At 46.4% G+C, this 20,766-nt stretch overlaps 2 protein-coding genes across 2 annotated transcripts; one reads left to right on the top strand and one right to left on the bottom strand.

The window, feature by feature from the left end:
- Nucleotides 1-5,303: 5,303 nt before the first annotated feature.
- On the bottom strand, nt 5,304-5,714 carry LOC108785065 (RNA-directed DNA polymerase homolog). The gene has a single exon (XM_018554064.1). The coding sequence runs from the start codon at nt 5,712-5,714 to the stop codon at nt 5,304-5,306; it is 411 nt and encodes a 136-aa protein (XP_018409566.1).
- Nucleotides 5,715-14,248: 8,534 nt separating this feature from the next.
- Nucleotides 14,249-15,148, top strand: LOC108785066 (olfactory receptor 1J4-like). Its single transcript, XM_018554065.1, has one exon. The coding sequence runs from the start codon at nt 14,327-14,329 to the stop codon at nt 15,146-15,148; it is 822 nt and encodes a 273-aa protein (XP_018409567.1). The 5' UTR covers nt 14,249-14,326.
- Nucleotides 15,149-20,766: the final 5,618 nt, after the last annotated feature.

Here is a 20,766-nt window from a genome sequence, read left to right on the forward strand (position 1 = left end):
TTGGTTGCCATGGACAGCTGTTCCAAATGTTGTCTGCTTCAGTTTTGATCAATTCCGCTCAGAATTTAAGAGCACAGGATTTAAAGGCTAACTCCATCTGTAATACCATGTCCCATGTTACACCTATATTTAAGGGATACACACATCAATGTAAACGCATAGAATTAGAGCATTAGAATCTGTCAGGTTGTTATTACTTTTCTGGGTAGATTCCCTTCACTTTATGGTTGATCACTGGACAGGAAAAAATGGGAAATAATCCCCAGTGGGGACACAAACAGTAGTGAAAGCCTCCCAGAGGTTCTCACCCTTTCCCATATCTGGCCAAAATAAAAAAATAAAAAATATTGTCTGGAATTGGACTAAATAGTGTTGTCATATCTGATCCTCCAACATGGACAAGTGAGAGATATTGTAGGGATGACTTGGGAGGCTCCCAGCCAAATGATGAAGGCAGTACTCACTCTAACAACTGCACATACTGACAGTCTTAAGAGTCAATAAAATGTGAAGGACTCGCTCAACATTCTGCACAGCAGGCAGCTCTAGTCACTGCATGGGGGGTGCTAGACTTGGTGTTTTGCGTGACTATGTAAGATACTATTTCACCTCTCCACCTCAGGGACAATGGTCATGCTGACAAAGAGTGACTATTCCCAGCTGGGACACAGACAACTATAAAAAACAGACAGAGTGTGTAACCCTTCCCCACTTTATTCAAAACTTTAAAAAAAAACATTTTTCCTTTGTGTACGCTTTAAATAATCTATTGCACTGATTCACCAGGTTTTTCACAGTTCTCCTGGGCAGTACTGCAGCTTAATGTTACAGTTCTTTACGGTGTAATCTCCTTCTCTGACAGCTACATAGGGTGGTTAGAAGAAGGAAATATATGCTTTTAAGGTTATTGAAATCAGAAAGATCTCAGCAACCAGAATTTTGAGAATGGGAATAGGGTAGCCAACTGCACAAGATGTATAGATGAGCAACAAATAAATAATACCCTGGTAATGTCTTGTGACATATTTACAGTATCTTTAAATACTGTATATTAGCACACAAGCCATCCTCTTTGCTTTCTATTATTTCACTTTCAAAAGATTGGGACGTGTTTTAAAAATATTGCGAGAATGGAGACTTATATTCCCATTTATTCAACATACAGTTCATGCCTCTCCTGTATGAAATGACCTCTGTTCGGGTATCTAAATGTGCATTATAAGGTAAGCCTCTCCATTCTGTGTAATCTTGGGGAAGCAGGCTTCATTATCCTAGGATCTCTGTTACTGCCTCCTCCATCATGGTGTCGCATTCAGGACACCAGTTCACTTCTGGGAGGTCTTAGGCCTGCATGTCTGTAGATGGATCTGGTCATGTGCTGTTGATCTGGCCCAGATTGCAGAAGCTATTGGTCCAGGTCAACAGAGGACACATTAGTCATGGATGAAGACGTGGCATACTTGGGCATGATGATGTGGTGGCTCAGCAATGCCTCATGTTCTCTGTTTGGTCAATTAAACAGAGGTGGTGGATCACACCAGTGCACAACATCGAAAAGCAGCCTGGAGGTTTGTTCCACCATTATGCCTGTTCAGAGGAGTGCACATATGGGCTAATGGATTGTAAAATCTTTCCAGCCCTCAAAAGCAGCACTGCTCCTCAAGAAATTGCTCGCTCTCACTGCCGTGACAGGTCCTCTTCAAACCAGAGAACTTGCTATGCAATTCCAGACCTGCTATCAAGGTGGGGCTAAAGGGAAGGCTTTGCATCATAAGGATTATCCAAACTTTAACCAGTGTTGGGCTTGTGGTCAGATGGCGCTACCTCATAAAATATTGTGCCAATTCTGGCTTTTAGAGGCTGCTAAAAACAAAGAAGCGGAGAAAATTGAAGTTTTTGTTCTTATTAGGAATACCATAACTCTATGCATGAATTGTCAGATACTAAACCTAACCATGGGGTGGCTACATTTGTAACTTGCACCCCACTGGTATTGAGGTACCGCAGCTGGTTAGAGAATCCTCACATGCATTCTTTCAGGAGATATTTCCCTGTCAGAGGATCCTCTTGGTTTAGGCTTTGACTTTGCTCTTCTTTAGCCCCTAGTCAAAGAAATTAAAGAAACTATTAATTAGAAGGAGTCGATGAAATCTTCAACCAAGGCAAAGTAGTAGTATCCTCATTCTTTCAGGAGATATGTCCGTGTCAGCGGACGCTCTTGGTTTAGGCTTTGACTTTGCTCTTGTTTGGCCACTAGTGAAAGGAATTAAAGAAACTATTAATTAGGAGTCCATGAATTCACCAACCAAGATAAAGTAGTAGTATCCTCGTCTTAGAAAAACTTTCCGACATTTCTCTAATTAAGTAAATTAGAGAAGTAATTTTTGAGAAGTGGAAGAGAGTGGAGAGAAAACTCTCACTGTCTAATAGTGTCAGGGGCCCGTCCGTAGAAAGGGTACGGTGGATCTCAGCTGCGGTTCTAACTAGCTGCGGAGAGTTTGGGATTGAGACATCATGAACCGCTAAATAATAGGTAATTAACAGAAGGTGAAGTTGCTTCAAGAATATTGAGTCATATTCCTCATTAGGTAATCACATCTAGTAATTGTAAGTTAAATGGATAAGGCAGTCTTTATGTCAAAACAGCAGTAGCACTTCAATTTAAAGAACTTAGGTAGATTAGTATTGCAGTAGGAATAGTTGATACTGTGAGGCTCCACCAGGTGGCAGCGTAATGGATCATCCAACACAAGTGCATAGAAGTCTTAAAGGAGAACTATGAGATGAGTGATTTCCACTCATCTCATAGTTCTAGCCGACCTGTGACAATGAGACTGTCACAGGTCGGCTCAGTAGATCAGGAGGTGAGCGAACACATACCGGGTTCGGTCACCTCTCGATCCTGTCACGGCTCTCTGCCGTGACATGGGGAGGGGCTGGATTCCCCTCTCCCCGCTCCGATCTGCCAGCGCTGACTGGCGGAACGGACGGGGGAGGGGGCGGGTACAGCTGGCTCTGCCTCTAGATAGGCAGAGCCAGCTGTCACTCACGCAGCTGGGCAGATCCCGACGTCTAAGTCGGGATCCACTCCGGCTGCGGCGTCTCAGTATACCGCGAGCTGTAGCTCGTGGTATATTGAGCTTAGGGTAACGGGAGGACGCTAGTTTGTGTCCTCCCGTTACCCTAAGGACAACTATGGGGAAAAACACTGACCCCATAGTTCTCCTTTAAGCAGATACTTGCGGTTTGGCTGTTCGCCAGAAGCGCTTTTGTTGTAAAGCCGACAGTCGGCTCTACAAGTTTAAACAGAGTCCCGGTGGCAAAAGTCGCCGGGAGTCTGTTCAAACAGCCCTGATGCTGGCGACGTACACTGTACGTCGTCAGTCACGAAGGGGTTAAGCAGATACTTGCGGTTTGGCTGTTGAAGCAAATAGCTCAATTGCAGAGGAGTCCACAGGAGGCTGGCTGCTGGGGAACAGTCGGGATCCGGTTCGGCGTATGTCCAGGGATTTGGAGAGATTCCTGGGGTGTATGGGCAATGATCCCAATACTCGAACACCCCACAGCATTCCCGGCAGGTTTAAATAGCCCGCGGCCGTGACATCACGCGGCCGCGGCGTACTTCCGCGTTCCAGGGTGGAACGCATAGTAGCTTCCGTCATGGGGAAGGAGGCCTGCGCCGGTCACCCCGGCCGATGCGTTCCAGCCTGGAACGCAGTCGGCGAGTGGCGCTAACCCGAGGGACATCACAGTACCCCCTCCTTAAGGGATGCCCTCCGGGTTCCACGAGGGTAACGGCTTGGAGGGATACCTGCTATGAAACCGTCTCTTCAGAAGTGGAGCATGTACATCTTGAGCACTCTCCCATGAATCCTCATGAGGACCATAACCCTTCCAGCGGATGAGGTATTGCAAGGTCCTGCCACGTCTTCTGGAGTCGAGGATCTGCTGGACCTCATACTCGATCTCTCCCTGTACCTCTACGGGGGGAGCAGGTTGAGGAGCCCTGTTTGGAAAAGGGTCGGCCCTGAAGGGTTTTAGTAAGGAAACATGGAACGACGGGTGGACCTGCAGTTCAGGGGGCAACACTAGACGCACTGCATTAGGGTTGATCACCTTTTCGATAACGTAAGGTCCGATTAAGTGCCTCCCTATTTTTTTAGAAGGAACCTTCAGCCTCAAGTTTCGGGTGGAGAGCCAGACCTTTTCACCCACCTGGTAAGTTGGAGGTGGACGTCGTCTTAGATCGTAAAAGTGGTGACATAATCTAGAATAGTGTCCTTCATGCGTGGCCACCAGAATTGCCTTTTGATTAAGTTGAGAGTCTTGATGTAACCAGGATGACCCGCTAGGGGAGCATCATGAAGTAAGCGTAAGACTGTGGATTGCATGGAGGGCGGAACGTACATCCTGGTATCTTTGTAAAGGAAACCTTCATCGTCCGTGGTGAGACCCGGAGGAAGGGAATCCGGGTTAGTAGGTAGGCTGTTTCTAATTTGTTCCTCGAAGGGTATGGTAGAACCGAGGAACTTGGAGGCCGAAATTATTGGAGTAGGTGAATGAGTTACAGGATCCTCTTCGTGAATCCGAGAAAGGGGATCAGCCTTGCCGTTACGTGTACCGGGACGATATGAAATGATGAAATCGAAACGATCGAAAAACAAACTCCATCTGACTTGTCTGCCCGAGAGGGTTTTGCAGGTCTTGAGATACTGAAGATTACGATGGTCAGTAAAGATGGTGAACGGGTATCTTGTTCCCTCGAGTAGGTGTCTCCAGGTCTTTAGCGCAACCTTAATTGCGAGGAGTTCTATGGGGGAGTTCGTTTCAGCGGTGGTGAGGGTTCTAGAGAAAAAGGCCACGGGGTGCAGCGGAGTATCCAGACCCTTACGCTGTGATAACACACCCCCAACAGCAACATGAGAGGCATCAACCTCCAGTACGTAATGGCACTCCGGGTTTGGCAACTGCAGGATTGGGGCTGAGGTGAAGTTTTCTTTCAGTATTGTGAAGGCCTTTTCGGCTTGGGGGGACCATGAGAAGTTGGTCTTGGAACCAGTGAGAGCAGTCAGAGGCTTGACAATAGAGGAGAAGTTTCGTATAAATTTCCTGTAATAGTTGGAGAAGCCGAGGAAGCGTTGTAGGGCCTTCCTGTTCCTTGGAACTGGCCACTTCACGATACAGTCTATTTTCGCTTGATCCATCTCTATGCCCAGGGGAGATATTACATACACCAGGAAGGATATAGTGCGTTGTTCGAAGACACATTTTGACAACTTAACGTATAGGGAGTGAGCCCTGAGTCAGGAGAGGATCCATCTGACATGTTTTCTGTGACTCTCTAGATCCTTGGAGTAGACTAGAATGTCGTCAAGATACACGACAACACAGACATCGAGAAGGTCTCTGAAGATGTCGTTTATCAGGTGTTGGAAGGTGGCAGGGGCGTTGCATAATACGAAGGGCATGACGGTGTATTCAAAAAGACCGTATCTTGTTTTGAAGGCTGTCTTCCATTCATCTCCCTGACGGACTCTAATGAGGTTATACGCCCCGCGTAGATCGAGTTTAGTAAAGATTCGGGCATCTTGTAGCCTATCGATAAGCTCGGGTATTAACGGAAGAGGGTAGCGATTTTTCACTGTGATTTTGTTGAGGGCTCTATAGTCGATAATAGGTCTAAGTGAGCCGTCCTTGTTCTTCACAAAGAACATTCCAGCACTGGCTGGTGAGGTGGAAGGTCTGATGAAACCCTTCCTAAGGTTGTCATCCAGGTACCCTTTGAGGTGGAGTAGCTCGGGTTCCGAGAGAGGGTTTATCCGGCCAGTGTGGATAGTGCTTCCCGGAAATCAGGTCTATAGGACAATCGTATGGCCTATGTGGTGGTAAGGACTCTGCCATGCGCACACTGAAGACCTCTGCGAAGTCCTTGTACTGGGGTGGGGCATCGTTGTTGGTGACGGACAGCAGAGGTGTTACGGGATAACACGTCTCCTTGCAATAGTTAGACCGTAGTCGGAGAGTCTGTTCCTCCCACAGGAAGGTAGGTTGATGGAGCTTGAGCCACGGTAGGCCGAGTACAATGGGGAAAACCAGAGAGGAGATGACCTCCAGTGAAAGGAATTCAGTATGGTTCTTGTCACAGGAAACAAGCAGGGGTTGTGTCTGGTAACAGATTGGACCTGAAGGAGCCTTGGACCCATCTAAGAAACTGACAGACAACGGAGTGGTTCGTTTAACTTGGGGTATTTTATTTTAATCAACAAGTTTTTGGTCGATGAAACTACCACATGCGCCTGTGTCGATCATAGCTTCAGAGACGATCCTCTCTTGATCCCACTGCAAGGTCAAAGAGAGAAATATACAGGTGAAACTCGAACAATTAGAATATCGTGCAAAGTTCATTTATTTCACTAATGCAACTTAAAAGGTGAAACTAATATATGAGAGAGACTCATTACATGCAAAGCAAGATAATTCAAGCCGTGATTTGTCATAATTGTGATGATTATGGCTTACAGCTCATGAAAACCCCAAGAATCCCAAATCCACAACCTCAAAAAAGTAGATTATTACATGCAATCAATAAAACAAGGATTGTACATAGAACAATATCGGACCTCTGAAAAGTACCAGCATGCATATGTACTCAGTACTTGGTTTGGGCCCCTTTTGCAGCACTTACTGCAATTACTTTTGCACGATATTCTAATTATTCGAGTTTAACCTGTATAAGCATGGGGTTGCGTAATGGTAGGAGTCAGCTTACAGATGGGGTGTAGGTTACCTTCGGCCTTGGGGTTAGCCTGAGGACAGCTAGCGACTGTATGCCTTGGGGAAGCGCAATAGAGGCAGAGATGCTTCTCCCTTCTTTGGTTTCTCTCCGACTGGGACAGGGGACCCCGGATGGCTCCAACCTCCATTGGCTCCTCCGCAGGGGGAGAACTCCTAAGATTGGGTGAGTGGTAGTAACCGAGACCCGTTCTGTTCTCCTCTCACGGAGTCTTCTGTCTATGGAGATGGCTAGTTGAATTATCTCCTCTAGGGTAGGGGGAAGATCTGCACGAGCGAGCTCGTCCTTCATCGCCTCTGAAAGTCCGAGACGGAACTGGTTTTGCAGACTTACGTCAGTCCACTCAGTCTCCCTGGACCATTTGGTGAATTCAGCGACGTAGTCTTCTACTGGTCTCCTTCCTTGTTTCAGCGCTCTAATGGCGGTTTCGGCTGTCAGCTGCTTTGTGGAGTCTTCATACAACCGTGACATGTTCTCCAGGAATGCAGGGAAAGAGTTAAGTATTTGATCCTCTTTCTCCACGTAGGTATCTGCCCAGGCTCTGGGCTCGCCTCTAACGTAAGAGATTAAAGTGAGAACTTTAACCTTGTCAGTAGGGTAAGTCCTGGGTTGCAGTTCAAACAATAACTTGTTGGCGTTAATGAACTCCCTGCATCTGCGTCGGTCACCAGTGAAGAGATCTGGAGGGCTAACCTTGGGTTCGGGCAGCTCTCTGTTGGGGACCGGACTGGCGGGGATTTGGGGGCGTAAGGTCTGGTTCTCATGGCGGACCGCTTGAAGAGTAAGCGTCAGCGCTTTGACCTTCTGGGCGAGGGCCAATACATAGGAGGTTAGTTCCGCTGGATCCATAATGTTTTAAGGTTTGAGTATTCTGTCAGGAGCCCTACATGGAAAGGGTACGGTGGATCTCAGCTGCGGTTTTAACTGTGGTTTTAGGCGGTTGCCAGGCTTAATCCCAGGCGGTTCTCTCAATCACAAGCGGAGAGTTTGGGATTGAGACATCATGAACCGCTAAATAATAGGTAATTAACAGAAGGTGAAGTTGCTTCAAGAATATTGAGTCATATTCCTCATTAGGTAATCACATCTAGTAATTGTAAGTTAAATGGATAAGGCAGTCTTTATGTCAAAACAGCAGTAGCACTTCAATTTAAAGAACTTAGGTAGATTAGTATTGCAGTAGGAATAGTTGATACCGTGAGGCTCCACCAGGTGGCAGCGTATAGGATCCAACACAAGTGCTTAGAAGTCTTAACCCCTTCATGACTGAGGCCTTTTTTTCATTTTTTGCACCCATGTTATATTCCACATTTTAGGCCTGAAAATTACTTAAAACCCCCACACATTAAGAACACCCCACATCATTCCCGGCAGGTTTAAATAGCCCGCGGCCGTGACGTCACGCGGCCGCGGCGTACTTCCGCGTTCCAGGGTGGAACGCATAGTAGCTTCCGTCATGGGGAAGGAGTCCTGCGCAGGTCACCCCGGCCGATGCGTTCCAGCCTGGAACGAAGTCGGCGAGCGGCGCTAACTCGAGGGACATCACAAATAGGCTTGCTCAGATGTACCAATATAAGGAAGATGAAGTGCATTGCTTAGATGCAGACCCTCTTTTTGATACAGCGGTCATCAGACTTTTTAGACATGTCACATTGCCCATGGAGGATGCAGTGCCTTTTAAATACACCCGGCCCAGGCAGAAAAATAGATTTGGTTCTTAAAGATTTGCATTACTTCAGGAAGCACCTGTAGACCAGCAATGGCCGTAACTCTAGAGACTATCAGTAGGTGTGCAGATAACGTATAAGCAGTGATATTTCTGTGGAATTGGGGACCCTTATGAAATTAAGATGTCCAGTGATTTGCTTAGTCATTGCAAGAGTGCTCTGCCATAAGCTATAGATGGCAGACACATCTTCAAAAATGAATTAATATAGGATACCATATAACGATTATTCACCATATGCGTGCACATGAATGTATGTCTGTCTGGAGGAGTGGAGATGTCTAGGCAGGCTGCATTTGCAAGCAGATTGCTCTTCGTAATGCCCACATTTGATGCTGAGTCTCCATGATTGAAATAGCTGAAATCCAATGAATGAAAGGGGCAGGACAGGGACAGTAAGGTGGGGGGGGGGAGGGGCGGGGGACACGGACGGTGCTAGATATTGCTGAATGCCCTCCAGCCAGGAAATGAGGCAGGCTCTATCTGGCCTGCTGTCGCTTCTAATGCTCACTGTAAGAACCTCACAATTTGCAGTGAAATCAGAGTAAGCAATTTATAGTACAGGAGAGGAACCTGTACTACCAAGCAAGAATGAAGGGAAGAATGAAGCTTTAACTAAACTTTCCAATGAACTGCAGGATTTTACCTAGTTTATGGATCTTCAAGGGTTAACTTTGATAGGATATGCCCTGAACGTCTGCACAGGTTCTCATGAACGCACAGCAGCTCCTACAAGCTTCTGTCACTCAATGAAAAAGGAGGATCCCGACAATATTGTCAGGATCGCTTCTCAGCACAGAGCTTAGCCCAACCCACAGTATATTACACTGAATTGTAAGCTTATGGTGCATTGCAAAATGTACTCCTGTATCATAAGGAAACTCAAAACTCAAAAAAAGGTGTACCCCACAGTTCTCATTTAAATGGAGGTATTTCATATCTGCCTACACTCATACTTTAGGTATAGTGCATTGTACAAATCACTTTGGCATCATAAGTGTTGACAACTTTATTGTGAAATCAATAAGTCCATACAGTAATAACAGTGAAATGTTGAAATTATTGGTGTGCATAAGAGCTATGCAGATGCTGGTCCTCAAGAGTGTCTTTATGGTTGAGTTGAAATATGCTTTTTTTCAGTGTTTCTTATGATTCAGTTAACAAATGATTAAATCTAAGCCCAAAAACGAAAATGTATTATATTGCAGCTTCCCAGTCCCTAAATAAAGGTGTGCAGTCACTTCAGATTCAGTACCAGCCAAAACCTTTCCTTTCTTACAAGAAAGATTGGCAAGTCGACAGATTTCCACTCCAGTTTCGAATTGGAACTACTGCCTCTAAATGCAAGAGATCTCCTATGTAGCATGTAGACATGCAAATATCTCCTGCTCCAATGGGATCTTGGTCTTGACATAGTATGGGTGAGGGGAATGCTTGAAAAACTATTTGGTAGTTTCTTCAAACAACATCTTGAACCCATCTGTCCATGATCTGCCCAGACTACCCTAAAGACCGCCCCTTGCCCCCACCAGAGTCATTGGGACAGGTGGGCCTCAGAAAGTCTTCTCTGAAGACTTCCCAGTCTGTGAGATTTTTTAAATTTTTCATTCTGGAGGAAGCATTCCCATGAGGATCTGAAGTACTCAAGTGCTGGTTGGCTTGCTTTTGCCCTTTTGCCTTCCTCTACTGCTCTCTCGGTCTTTGTTGGAGCTGATGTTTTTTTCTTGGCATATAAGAAAGTCTTCCCCTCCCTTTTTTTGGAAAAAGCATCTTTCCGATAATAGGTGTAGCGCCCTCTAAAATGTCGCTATTCAATTTAGAGATACCTGGACTGTAACCAGTCCAGATACTGATTATACAGAGCTCTGCATTCTATAGGTGTCCCTGAATCTGCTGGATTGATTGCTCCTCCTGTTGCTGAGGAAAAGGGAGCCTTAGCATACAGTGAGGGAGGATCCATCCTCAGGTTATGACTATGCACCTGACCCTAGCCAATCCCTGAGTAGGATGACTCAGAGGCATGGTTGAGGGCAGGTAATAAAAGGTCTGGGGACACTGTGCAGAGGTCTCTTCCCCCTAGGGGCCTCGCCCTAGGAGGTCTGTGGAGATGCAGGAAACTGGCCTGGGCCTCAGCACATGGCAGGTGCTGAGGGGCCTAGAGACCTAGGATACACTAATACTTTGCTGGGCCCATACACATGGCAGGTGATGGGTGCCTTGTTCTAAGAAGATACTACCACTAACCTGGAGTGCTCCTTGGCAGTTGCAGATGCTGAGGGCACAGAGATTCCAGATCCTGAAGAGGAAAATACCTGATGGAAGCTGGGTCGGAAGGAGAGTCTGCTTGTTGAAGGGTACCGCAGAGGAGCTGGTGCGAGCGTCCGTCTGGGACCCACAAGGGAGATCCCTCACCCTATTCCAGGTATCTGTTCACAGTATTGCTACTACTATTGGTCCCTGGGACCAGATCACAGTGATTTCAGCCTTAGCGGTTGCTAGGGGAGAAAGCTGTCCTCAGAAGATTCCAATGGCATACTACAGACCCTAAACCCTCTCTCTCCTAGAGAGCAAGGGAAGCTCCTTTTTATATTTGGATAATATTTTCGGAGCTTCTTTGGAGTTGACTCTGCCTCCCATTTGATTTAATAGAGTTGATAAATGGAGCCACTAAAGCAAAATCAAAAGAGTGGACTGCCACCACTTCCTCTGACTCAGAATCCCACAATAAATCTCTTCTCCAATTAGGGCCTGGTGAGGAACCTTAATCTGAAGACTTTGATCTCCATCTACTTGATAGCAAAGCCTTCATACAGGTACATACTATCTGCAACTTCTTGTTTTGGTGTATGAGTTCATTCTTATCCTGCACTGCTTTCTCAAAGCAGAATTTTTGCATCAGCTTTCCAGCTAGAGCTGGGGCTGCACATGCCCAAAAGACCTTCAGGGGCCAGTCACTTGGGAGAATGGCTTCAACTTGAGGAGTTCAATGGCCTGGCGTAGCATTGGGAAAGGTATCTTTCAAAAACACACCATGCCACCGACACAAATGCTCTCTATCTAAGTGCTTCCCCATCTGGGGATAATGGGCTCATATTGCTGGACAGAGAGAGAAGAGAGAACCTCAGTAAGTTCATCAGAACATTATGGCAGATTTAAATAAGACCAGAGAAAGAAAAGGAGCTTAAGGCAGACACCAAGGCTGGCTAGGCCAGAAGAGTAGAGCAGGCAGCAGGGTGGCAGAAACATAGGCCGGATGACAGCACAAACCATCAGCCCTCACCCACAATGAGTCACACATAACCAGCAGTTTATGCCAGGCATTAAATGTCTCCGCAGCAAGGAAGTCCACCTTCTACCTGGTATACACAGGGGCCTCCCACCAGGAGAGGCTGAACCTGGCAGGTAGGGTAGAAAGAATTAAACAATCAAGGAGAAAAAAATGAACATGGGATAGGAGTATTTTATGCCTTTATTGTACTAGTTAGTCCTTTGAGGGTCAGAGGGGAGGACTGACCCCTAGGGGGCTGACACGATAAATGCCAGGGAACATCTGTTGATCTTACCAGAAATGCAACGTCTTTGTCACTTCCTGTGAGCTGAAAACAAAAGTAAGAACAATGCTGTCTTTCTTGTGTAACTACTAACCATATCTAACTTGTAATGGAGATGAAGAAAAGCAGACATGTTTTATGTCTAGCATAGTCACCAACAGACAGGAAGTGTGTTCTTCACAGGATCAGCAGGTGAAGATAAAGCCGGCGTTCGCTCACCTCTCGATCCTGTCACGGCTCTCTGCCGTGACAGGGGAGGGGCTGGATTCCCTCCTCCCCGCTCCGATCCGCCAGCGCTGACTGGCGAAACGGACGGGCGGGTACAGCTGGCTCTGCGTCTAGATAGGCAGAGCCAGTTGTCAGTCACGCAGCTGGGCGGATCCCGGCATAATTGTCGGGATCCGCTTCAGCAGCGGCTTCTCAGTATACGACGAGCAGCAGCTCGCGGTATACTGCGGCATCTCAATATACCGCGAGCTATAGCTCGCGGTATACTGAGCCCAGGGTGACGGGAGGACGCTAGTTTGTGTCCTCCCGTTAACCCTAAGGAGAACTATGGGGAAAAGCCTTAACCCCATAGTTCTCCTTTAAGATTTAAGTTGTTTTTTTTACTTTCACATAACTATCAAAATTGCACTGAAAATTATTTGCTTGTATAATGAGAATATATTTAATGAAGGCTGAAAAATAAACAGACAATCACAGAGGGACCTTGCTTACAATCCCTAGAAACCTAAACCTGAAATGTAGAAAATATATAAGATGAAGCTGAAATGATGTTCTGTGACATACAGCCTGAGAAGAGTCTGGTCTGCAGTAAGCACATCAGTGTCATAGGAGTGTTATCATTGCTGTTATTTATTGCTAATATCACTCTTTACGGAAAGGAAGAAGATATTTTAAATTAATTTGTCACCAACATAAGACTGCTCAGACACACTGTGCTGTAGTTTATAAATCTGACAAGGTACAGTGTTTCTTTAATTACACAGCATGAATATGAAGAGAACCTAGCATGAGGGAAAATGTGGAAGCTGTTACTGCTGCCCTTCTCTGAAAATTCTAGTTGCCTGGCTGTCTCTGTTTCTAATACATTCTGAGTAAATGACCGGGAACAAGCACATAGCCAGTGAAATCATGGTAAAGTCAGAACCCATAATCTACATACTGTACTTATTCTAGGACTGTGGTTGAGACAACAATGAAGCCATAGACAGCCAGGCAACAGGTACAGTATATTCAGAACAAGAGGTCAGACCCCCTTCTACATGCTTGGTAGTCTTTGGCGTCAATATTCTCTGAGTCCCTGACCTGGAACAAGCACACAGATTAGACATTAAGAGGTAAAGTTGAACTCTGGGCAGATATAACAGACACACATTAATGCAGCTCTGTGTTCAGTAATACATCATTACATGTATTTTGTTTAATGCAAGCAGTAAACCTGAATATGACCTGATATCAGCCTCTTGAAATCTACTGCATAGCGGAACTCTGAGAGGGAGAAACAACACAAAAAACAATAAGTGGTGCTGCAGTGAAAAGAACGAGCTGATTGCTAGAGAGAGCAAAGTGACAGAGAGATAAGCTCATCACTGTGCTGGTTCAGAATAACCTAGAAAATGAAAACGAAATGCCAAAATCCTGTCAATAAATACTCCACACAAACACAAATGCACAAAAACTTTTACCGGGATTGAGAGTCAACAGCCATGCAAAGTGACCGCTGACGTCTCTCAAAGGGGGACGTTTATAAACATAAACTTAGCTTAGGGCATTGTGCTGGGGAACACTGACAAACAGACTGTGAGTGGGAAGGGGCTAAAGATGGCTGACAAGCTGACATACCTTGAGGATCTATATAACGTATTACAAGAAAATAAGCAAAAATGTTGTCTAGTGTTAGCCAATCGACTGGATTTACTTATTATTCCTAAAAAAACTTTTCGCTGCTAATCCATTTGGTGCTTTTCAGTTCATCACCTAAAGAAGCCACTTGGATAAGAGTTAAAACCTCTAGTTCAGGGGTGCCCACAAGGTCGATCGCGATCTACCAGTCGATCGCGTAGCGATCACTGGTAATTACATAATGACTAAAAACCTTCATAAAACAAAAAATGTTTTTTTTTATATTGCAGATTTATGGATTCAATCATCTTTATATCTGGAAAAAACTATACAAAAGTCTCAGAATTCATTCTTCTAGGATTTGGAAACCTTCACAGTTTAAGTGTTGTATTCTTTATAGTCTTCCTAATGGTCTTTTTATTCACCATCACAGGAAATCTTCTGATCATTGTATTAGTATCTGTCACCCCAGCCCTTCAGTCCCCCATGTATTATCTCCTTAGTCATCTCTCATTGTCAGACCTCTTGATTTCCACCAACATTCTTCCATGCTTGCTTGGCAGTCTTCTTCTTGGGAAGGAAATAATGACCTACAGTGGCTGCATCACACAGTTTTATTTTTTCAGTGCTACAACCATCTCGGAATGTTTGATCCTCTCGGTCATGTCCTACGATCGATTCCTTGCCATCTGTAACCCTTTGAGATATTCCAGTATCATGGACATGAAGTTTTGTGTCAATCTTTCGGCTTGGCCATGGCTGTTGGGTTTTACTGTCAGTTTGTCAGGCGTTCTGCCTATATCTGAGTTTGACTTTTGTGCTGATAATGTCATTGACCATTTCTACTGTGACCTCTACCCTCTTCTGAAGCTCTCTTGCTCGGACACCTCTTTCGTTGAACTTGATATTTTTGCCTTTTCCATGCCAGTATTTATTTTTCCATGTGGTTTTATCATAGTGACGTACATCTACATCTTCCATACTATTTTCAGCATACCGTCTACAACAGGCAAGCAAAAAGCATTTTCAACCTGCAGTTCTCACCTTCTTGTGGTGGGTACATTTTACGGGACACTGATAGCTAAATACATGATACCCTCTAATGGATACTCTTTGCTGCTCATTAAGATTGTATCTTTACTTCACACTGTGTTTACTCCTTTATTTAACCCTATTATATATAGTCTGAGGAACCAAGATATCAGGACAGCACTTCAAAAACTTATTTAGAATTAATCCCATTTAAAGGGTCAGTCCTGATAAACTGATATGATACCTATTCTCAGGTCTGAGCACCTGCTGTGCCCATTATGAGGGGTTCCCACTCTCCATGCTGGATTTCTGTTGATTTTATATTATGGACAATGTAACACGAGTAGCTGGGACACACAAATGAGGACAGAGAACAACAACAGGAGCAATAGGGGCTGGGTGTAGAGCAACATAGGGGGCAGTGGTCAGCGGTGAAGTGGTAATTACCGAGCAACAGAATGGACATTTTGGGGTGTATTCACAAAAGGGTGAAGAGTTTGGAGAAGGCAGGAGAAGTGAACAATCTAGGACAACATAGCTGAACTAGAAAGTGAGCTGAATTGGAGAATTTTTACAAATCATCTATTTTTGCCTAGATTGTTCACTTCTCCTGCCTTCTCCAAACTTTTCACCCTTTAGTGAATAGACCCCTTTGTGTTAGTAGAGGGAAAGTAGAAGGTGGCAGAAAGTTGTACAGAGAGGTGGCAGAAAGGTAGTACAGGAATTACAGAAAATGGCAAAGTGTGACAGTGTGGTGGTGTGACGGTAATAAGGTTGTAGCACCTGAATATTAATTTGAACATTCCTATTCTTCATATTTTCCTAAAGCTCCTAGTTTGAATCAAAACAGGCTACCCCGACACTGATGAGTTCAATTTTGTGTAGGCCATCTCAACATTTCAAAGAAAACAGATATCTGCTAATCTGGGCCTGTGATCTTTATAGTCATTAGCCCTAATCACCTAAGTGAGGTACCAAGCATAACCTCATAAGTCTTTTGTGGCTACCTTTAATGAAAAGTCAACAGCCAGCACTTGTCAAACTCAGCTAAAGATTGCCTGGCTTGATAACAAAAGAAGTGAAGTTTAGTTAAAACTTTGGCCATAAAATGTGAGTCCCAATATCACCAAATATTCATGTTTTGGAACCTGGAGGAATTATCTGAACAATAACTGTTTAAATAGCTGTCTCTCGTCAAGAGAAATCTGCACATATCAATCATGGGTGGGCTACAATGGTCAGAGGCCTGCCAAGTCACATTAACCCTCCTGGGCCAGCCATAATTGACCCACATGCCAAGTATGGGATTGATCTGAAGCTAATTCAATGACAAACAAAATTTAGCGGTGATCAGACATTAATATGTAAGAATATTAAACTATGTTGATAGTTATGAAATTGACAGTTTGAGAGAAGCAGACTTCATAAAAGCTTAGCCCTCCTGCTTACCCTCCCCAGCCCTGGTTTAAGGGCCAGCTCCATGACACCCACTAGAGGACTGACAAAAAGCTGCTACAAGGGCAGCTGGGAGTCTCTAATAACATCAAGAAGCTTGTAACACCAAAGCTTGTAATATCAGAAGGAGATGCTCATGTAACATCCAAGAAGAGTTCCCCTTTAGCATCAAGAAAGAATCTTTGCAAGCCTTACTTGGAGAAAGAGCCATTCAGATCCATCTTCTGGGCATTGAACTGGACGCTGTCAGAACTTACAAATCCCAGGACTGTTAAGTAATCTTAATTGTATTCCCCTTATTATTTTCACAGCTGTTATATATTTGTTTCTTCTTTTTTTTTTAAAACATCTTTTTCTGTATATTTTTTCCAGCACCGTTCTTTTATTAAAGGACAATCTTAAAAATCGTAAAAGCTTATCTCTATGCTCTAAATAAGAACTTAAAGTATCTTTGTCTCTGTGAAGAGTGCTACTTATAGCGAAACCTGTCATATTCCTGTCTGAAAGGACAGCGGTATCATAGGCTTTGTTTAAGCTTTTAAATTGTTACAACATTTGCTGAGAAAGGTGCGTGTTTCCGTTAAAACGTGGTGGCAGCTACTGTTTGGTGGGTAAAGGGTTAACTGCTGAGTTAACGGGGGGCGTGGCCTGCACCGCGAGGAGAATGGCCGCACACTAACTGAGCTCCGGCTACCCGAGACCTAAAAGAAGCTCCATCCGCGTTCTTCCACCCAAGATGGTGAAGATTGGGCAACAGCAGACTGCAGCCATCGAACCCCCGCCTCATATCACGCAGCTGAGTGGGCAAGTACCGGACATTTTCCGCACACAGCGGCCTGCCGCCACCGGAGAGAGGCCTCTCAAAATGGCTGCGGGACCGTCCACCGCCTTGTCCCTCCACATGCCCGCTTCCATCTCGGGCCCCGAACCGCCAGACTCCCACCCCTCCTCTTACCTCCAGCATCTGCAAACCCGAGCAGAGCTCCACTCAGTTGCCTCTGATATCAAGGAGGCCCTCTGCTCAGCGGTGTCAGAGCTGCGGAAGGATCTGCAGGACATGGGCTGCCGCATCAAAGCGGTGGAACGCACGGGCCGCAAGCAGAGTGAGGCAATTCAGGCCATTCACTCCCAGCAGGATCACACGGTTCGCAGCCTGATCGAGATGAGACGCCACCTGGAGGACCTGGATAATCGGGGGAGGAGGTCAAACATTAGAGTTCGGGGGGTGTTAGAGACCTACATGCCAGAGGCAATCCCCACCGTCCTCATGGCGGATCGCCCATAGACCTGGTGAGAGCACACAGAGCCTTGAAACCCCGGGCCCCGCAGGAAGAGACACCCCGAGATATCATCTGCTGCCTCCAGAGCTTTCCCCTGAAAGAGGTGATCCTGCTAAAGGCCAGACAAAGAAGTTCAGTCTTCCTGGATGGTAAGGAAGTGAAACTGTTCCAGGACCTCTCTGCCATTACATTGCATTAACGCCGAGCACTACGACCTTTACTGGACTGCCTCAGGGATCGCAACATCCTCTACAGGTGGCGTTTCCCCTTCAGCCTGACAGCCCCCACAGAGGAAACACAGCTACCCTACGCCTACCTGAAGACATCACCAACTTCTGCGCCAGATTGGAACTGCCTGAAGTCACCATCCCGGACTGGTACTCGGACCTGTACTCTTCCCCAGCCCACCCGAGGCTTCGCTGGTTCCGGCGACCCCAGAACATGCCCAGGGCCGCAAAGAGCAAAACCATCCAGGCGCTTCCAACCCACGCAGGCAGAAGAAGCAGAAAGCCCTTCCCATTGCTACCCCGGCTGGGGACTCCAGCAGCAATGACTCCTTCCCACAAAGTCCTCCGGGCCTGAGGCAATGAGCTAAGTATCGACACTGATGCTTCCACATTTTTCCACACCACACCCGCCCCTGTGTATCCCGTAATATTGGGACTGGCAATGTTCCAACTGTGTATACAGCACAACCTTCCTCATAAAGGACAGACCTAACGGCTTAGAGTGTATGTGAAGCCCCCAGGCAGCTCCGCAGGTCTTCCTAACAGTGGAATTGCTATACCAACTGCCACGGTGCCCCACCCATGCCTGCCTTCTTCACTATACCAGGAGTATATTTAACATGTCTTTCCTAGGCGGTGTTATGATTGTGCCCTGGAGGCATGACCATGGCTACCTGCCGGGGCGCTGTGGGTCTGAGGTCCAATTTGGGACGTCGACCCCCAGGGCCCCTTCACTTGTATAATACGAACAGCCCCACCAGCAATCATGGGCATATGTTATGTTTAGCAATTCATGTCTGTTGTAGATCCCTCAATGCCTCCCTTGTTGGGTCTCGGGTATAGCCCAAGCCCTACCCTAGTTACTGGAAAGACTCTACCCGATTTACCGCTTAGAACCTTATCCACTGTCTCATCTGATTGGTAGGATTTCCTCCCCCACCCTCGCTCAATCCACCCCCCAAAAAGTGACGTCTTGCACCTGGCACCTTTCGCCAGACGCAACGGACGCTTCACCTACTGTACCCCAGCACTTCTAGGTTAAGTTGTAACCTTACCACTGGTCGCGGACCGTCTCCCACTCTTAGGCAGACGACCCGCCTAAGGGGTAGTGTATATATTAGTTGGTGTCTCACCGAGTGTTTCATTTTGTGTTTTGTACTGTATTTTGTAATTTTTTGTTGTGTGTATTACTAGGTCTTGCCTAACCTTTTCCGCAGTGGACCAGCGCAGGGTCTGTTAGCCCCAGAGACCCTCCTTCTTTCCCCCCTTCTGCTGTCCATCTCGTCTCTCTTCTTTCGTCTTCCCTAAACCCTCTCACCCATCCGGCTGCCGACACCGTGCATGTGTTTACCTACCTAACCGACAACATGCGCAGTTTTTTGCAACATTTATGGCCAAATTGGCAGAGGTGTCGAGAGGCATGGTGGTCCTGGGGGGCGATTTTAATGTGGCACTAAACCCCTTGATAGACACATCGGACAAGAAGTCCTCCTTACCGTACCGGACGCTTAAATTCTTGAAGTCTAAACTTCAAGCCCTTAACCTCTTTGACACATGGCACACCGTGCACCCGGACGGTAAGGATTTCACTTACTACTCCCCTCTACACTCCAAATACTCCTGCATTGATTACATCTTCATCACACAACGAGACTTGCCAAGGGTGACACAATCCCAAATAGGTAACATTACCACATCTGACCATGCACCGGTCCTCACTACCCTCAACCTGCATCCCCCCCGCTTCCCTGACAATCCGTGTGGAGACTGAACTTTTCCCTTTTGGCGGACCCAAGTGTCGTTGCCACCATTGAGGCAGACCTGCACGCCTATTTTCAGCTGAACGTTGGTAGTGTCTCCTCTCCGATGTCGGTATGGGAAGCTCACAAATGTGTTGTGAGGGGACGTCTCATATCGATAGCGGCCAAATGGAAGAGGGAAAGATTAGAGCGTCTGCGGCTGCTGTGCGCCCGCGTCTCTAGGCTAGAATCCCACCACAAAGAGTCCCTGGCGACAGAGGCTTATGTTGAACTTCAGGAAGCGAGGAAAGAACTGTCTGATCTGCTGGAAACTAAAATCCGCAGAGCATTTACTCTTAGAAACGGTATATACTATGAGGGGGGCAATAAGTGCGGGAAGCTCTTGGCAAGGGCGACCCACACTCAGAACCTCCGCTCACATATTCAGGGCATCCGGAGGTCCGACACAGTGATAGCATCCTCGCCTCCAGACATTGCGGCATGCTTCCAAAATTACTACCAGACGCTATATAACCTAGACTCATCCTCGCCTGGAGACGCGGGGGCGCGGGAGGCATGGTTAGCGCTCATCAAAGCCTTTCTCACAAATCGCAAATGCCCACCCTAGAGGAACCAATCGCCCAATCCTTGGAGAAGCCCATTGTAGAAGAGGAGTTGGCTCTGGCCATTTCCCAAACCAAGCCTGGTAAAAGTCCAGGCCCGGACGGCTTCCTGGCACAATATTACAAGACCTTCCGAGAGATCCTTAGCACGCACTTCCTTTCTGCTTATAACGGTATCGATGGCCAATCGGTTCTCCCGGCCCAAACACTAGAAGCACACATAACCGTCATACCCAAAGAAGGGAAGGATCCGATGCTTTGTACCAGCTACAGGCCGATTTCACTGCTCAATGTGGACTTGAAGCTATTCACCAGGATCCTGTCAAACCGCCTTCTCCCGTTCTTGCCCTCCTTGATTGACCTTCATCAGGTAGGCTTTGTCCCTGGCCGCGAAGTTAGGGATAACACCATTAGAGCCATAGACTTAGTCTATTGGCTGGAAAAGCACCAAACGGGAGCAGTTTTGCTCTCCACGGACGCGGAGAAGGCGTT

This window comes from Nanorana parkeri, unplaced genomic scaffold, assembly GCF_000935625.1.
Source record: "Nanorana parkeri isolate BGI_ZX_2015 unplaced genomic scaffold, ASM93562v1 scaffold141, whole genome shotgun sequence".
Classification (NCBI taxonomy): Eukaryota; Metazoa; Chordata; class Amphibia; order Anura; family Dicroglossidae; genus Nanorana; species Nanorana parkeri.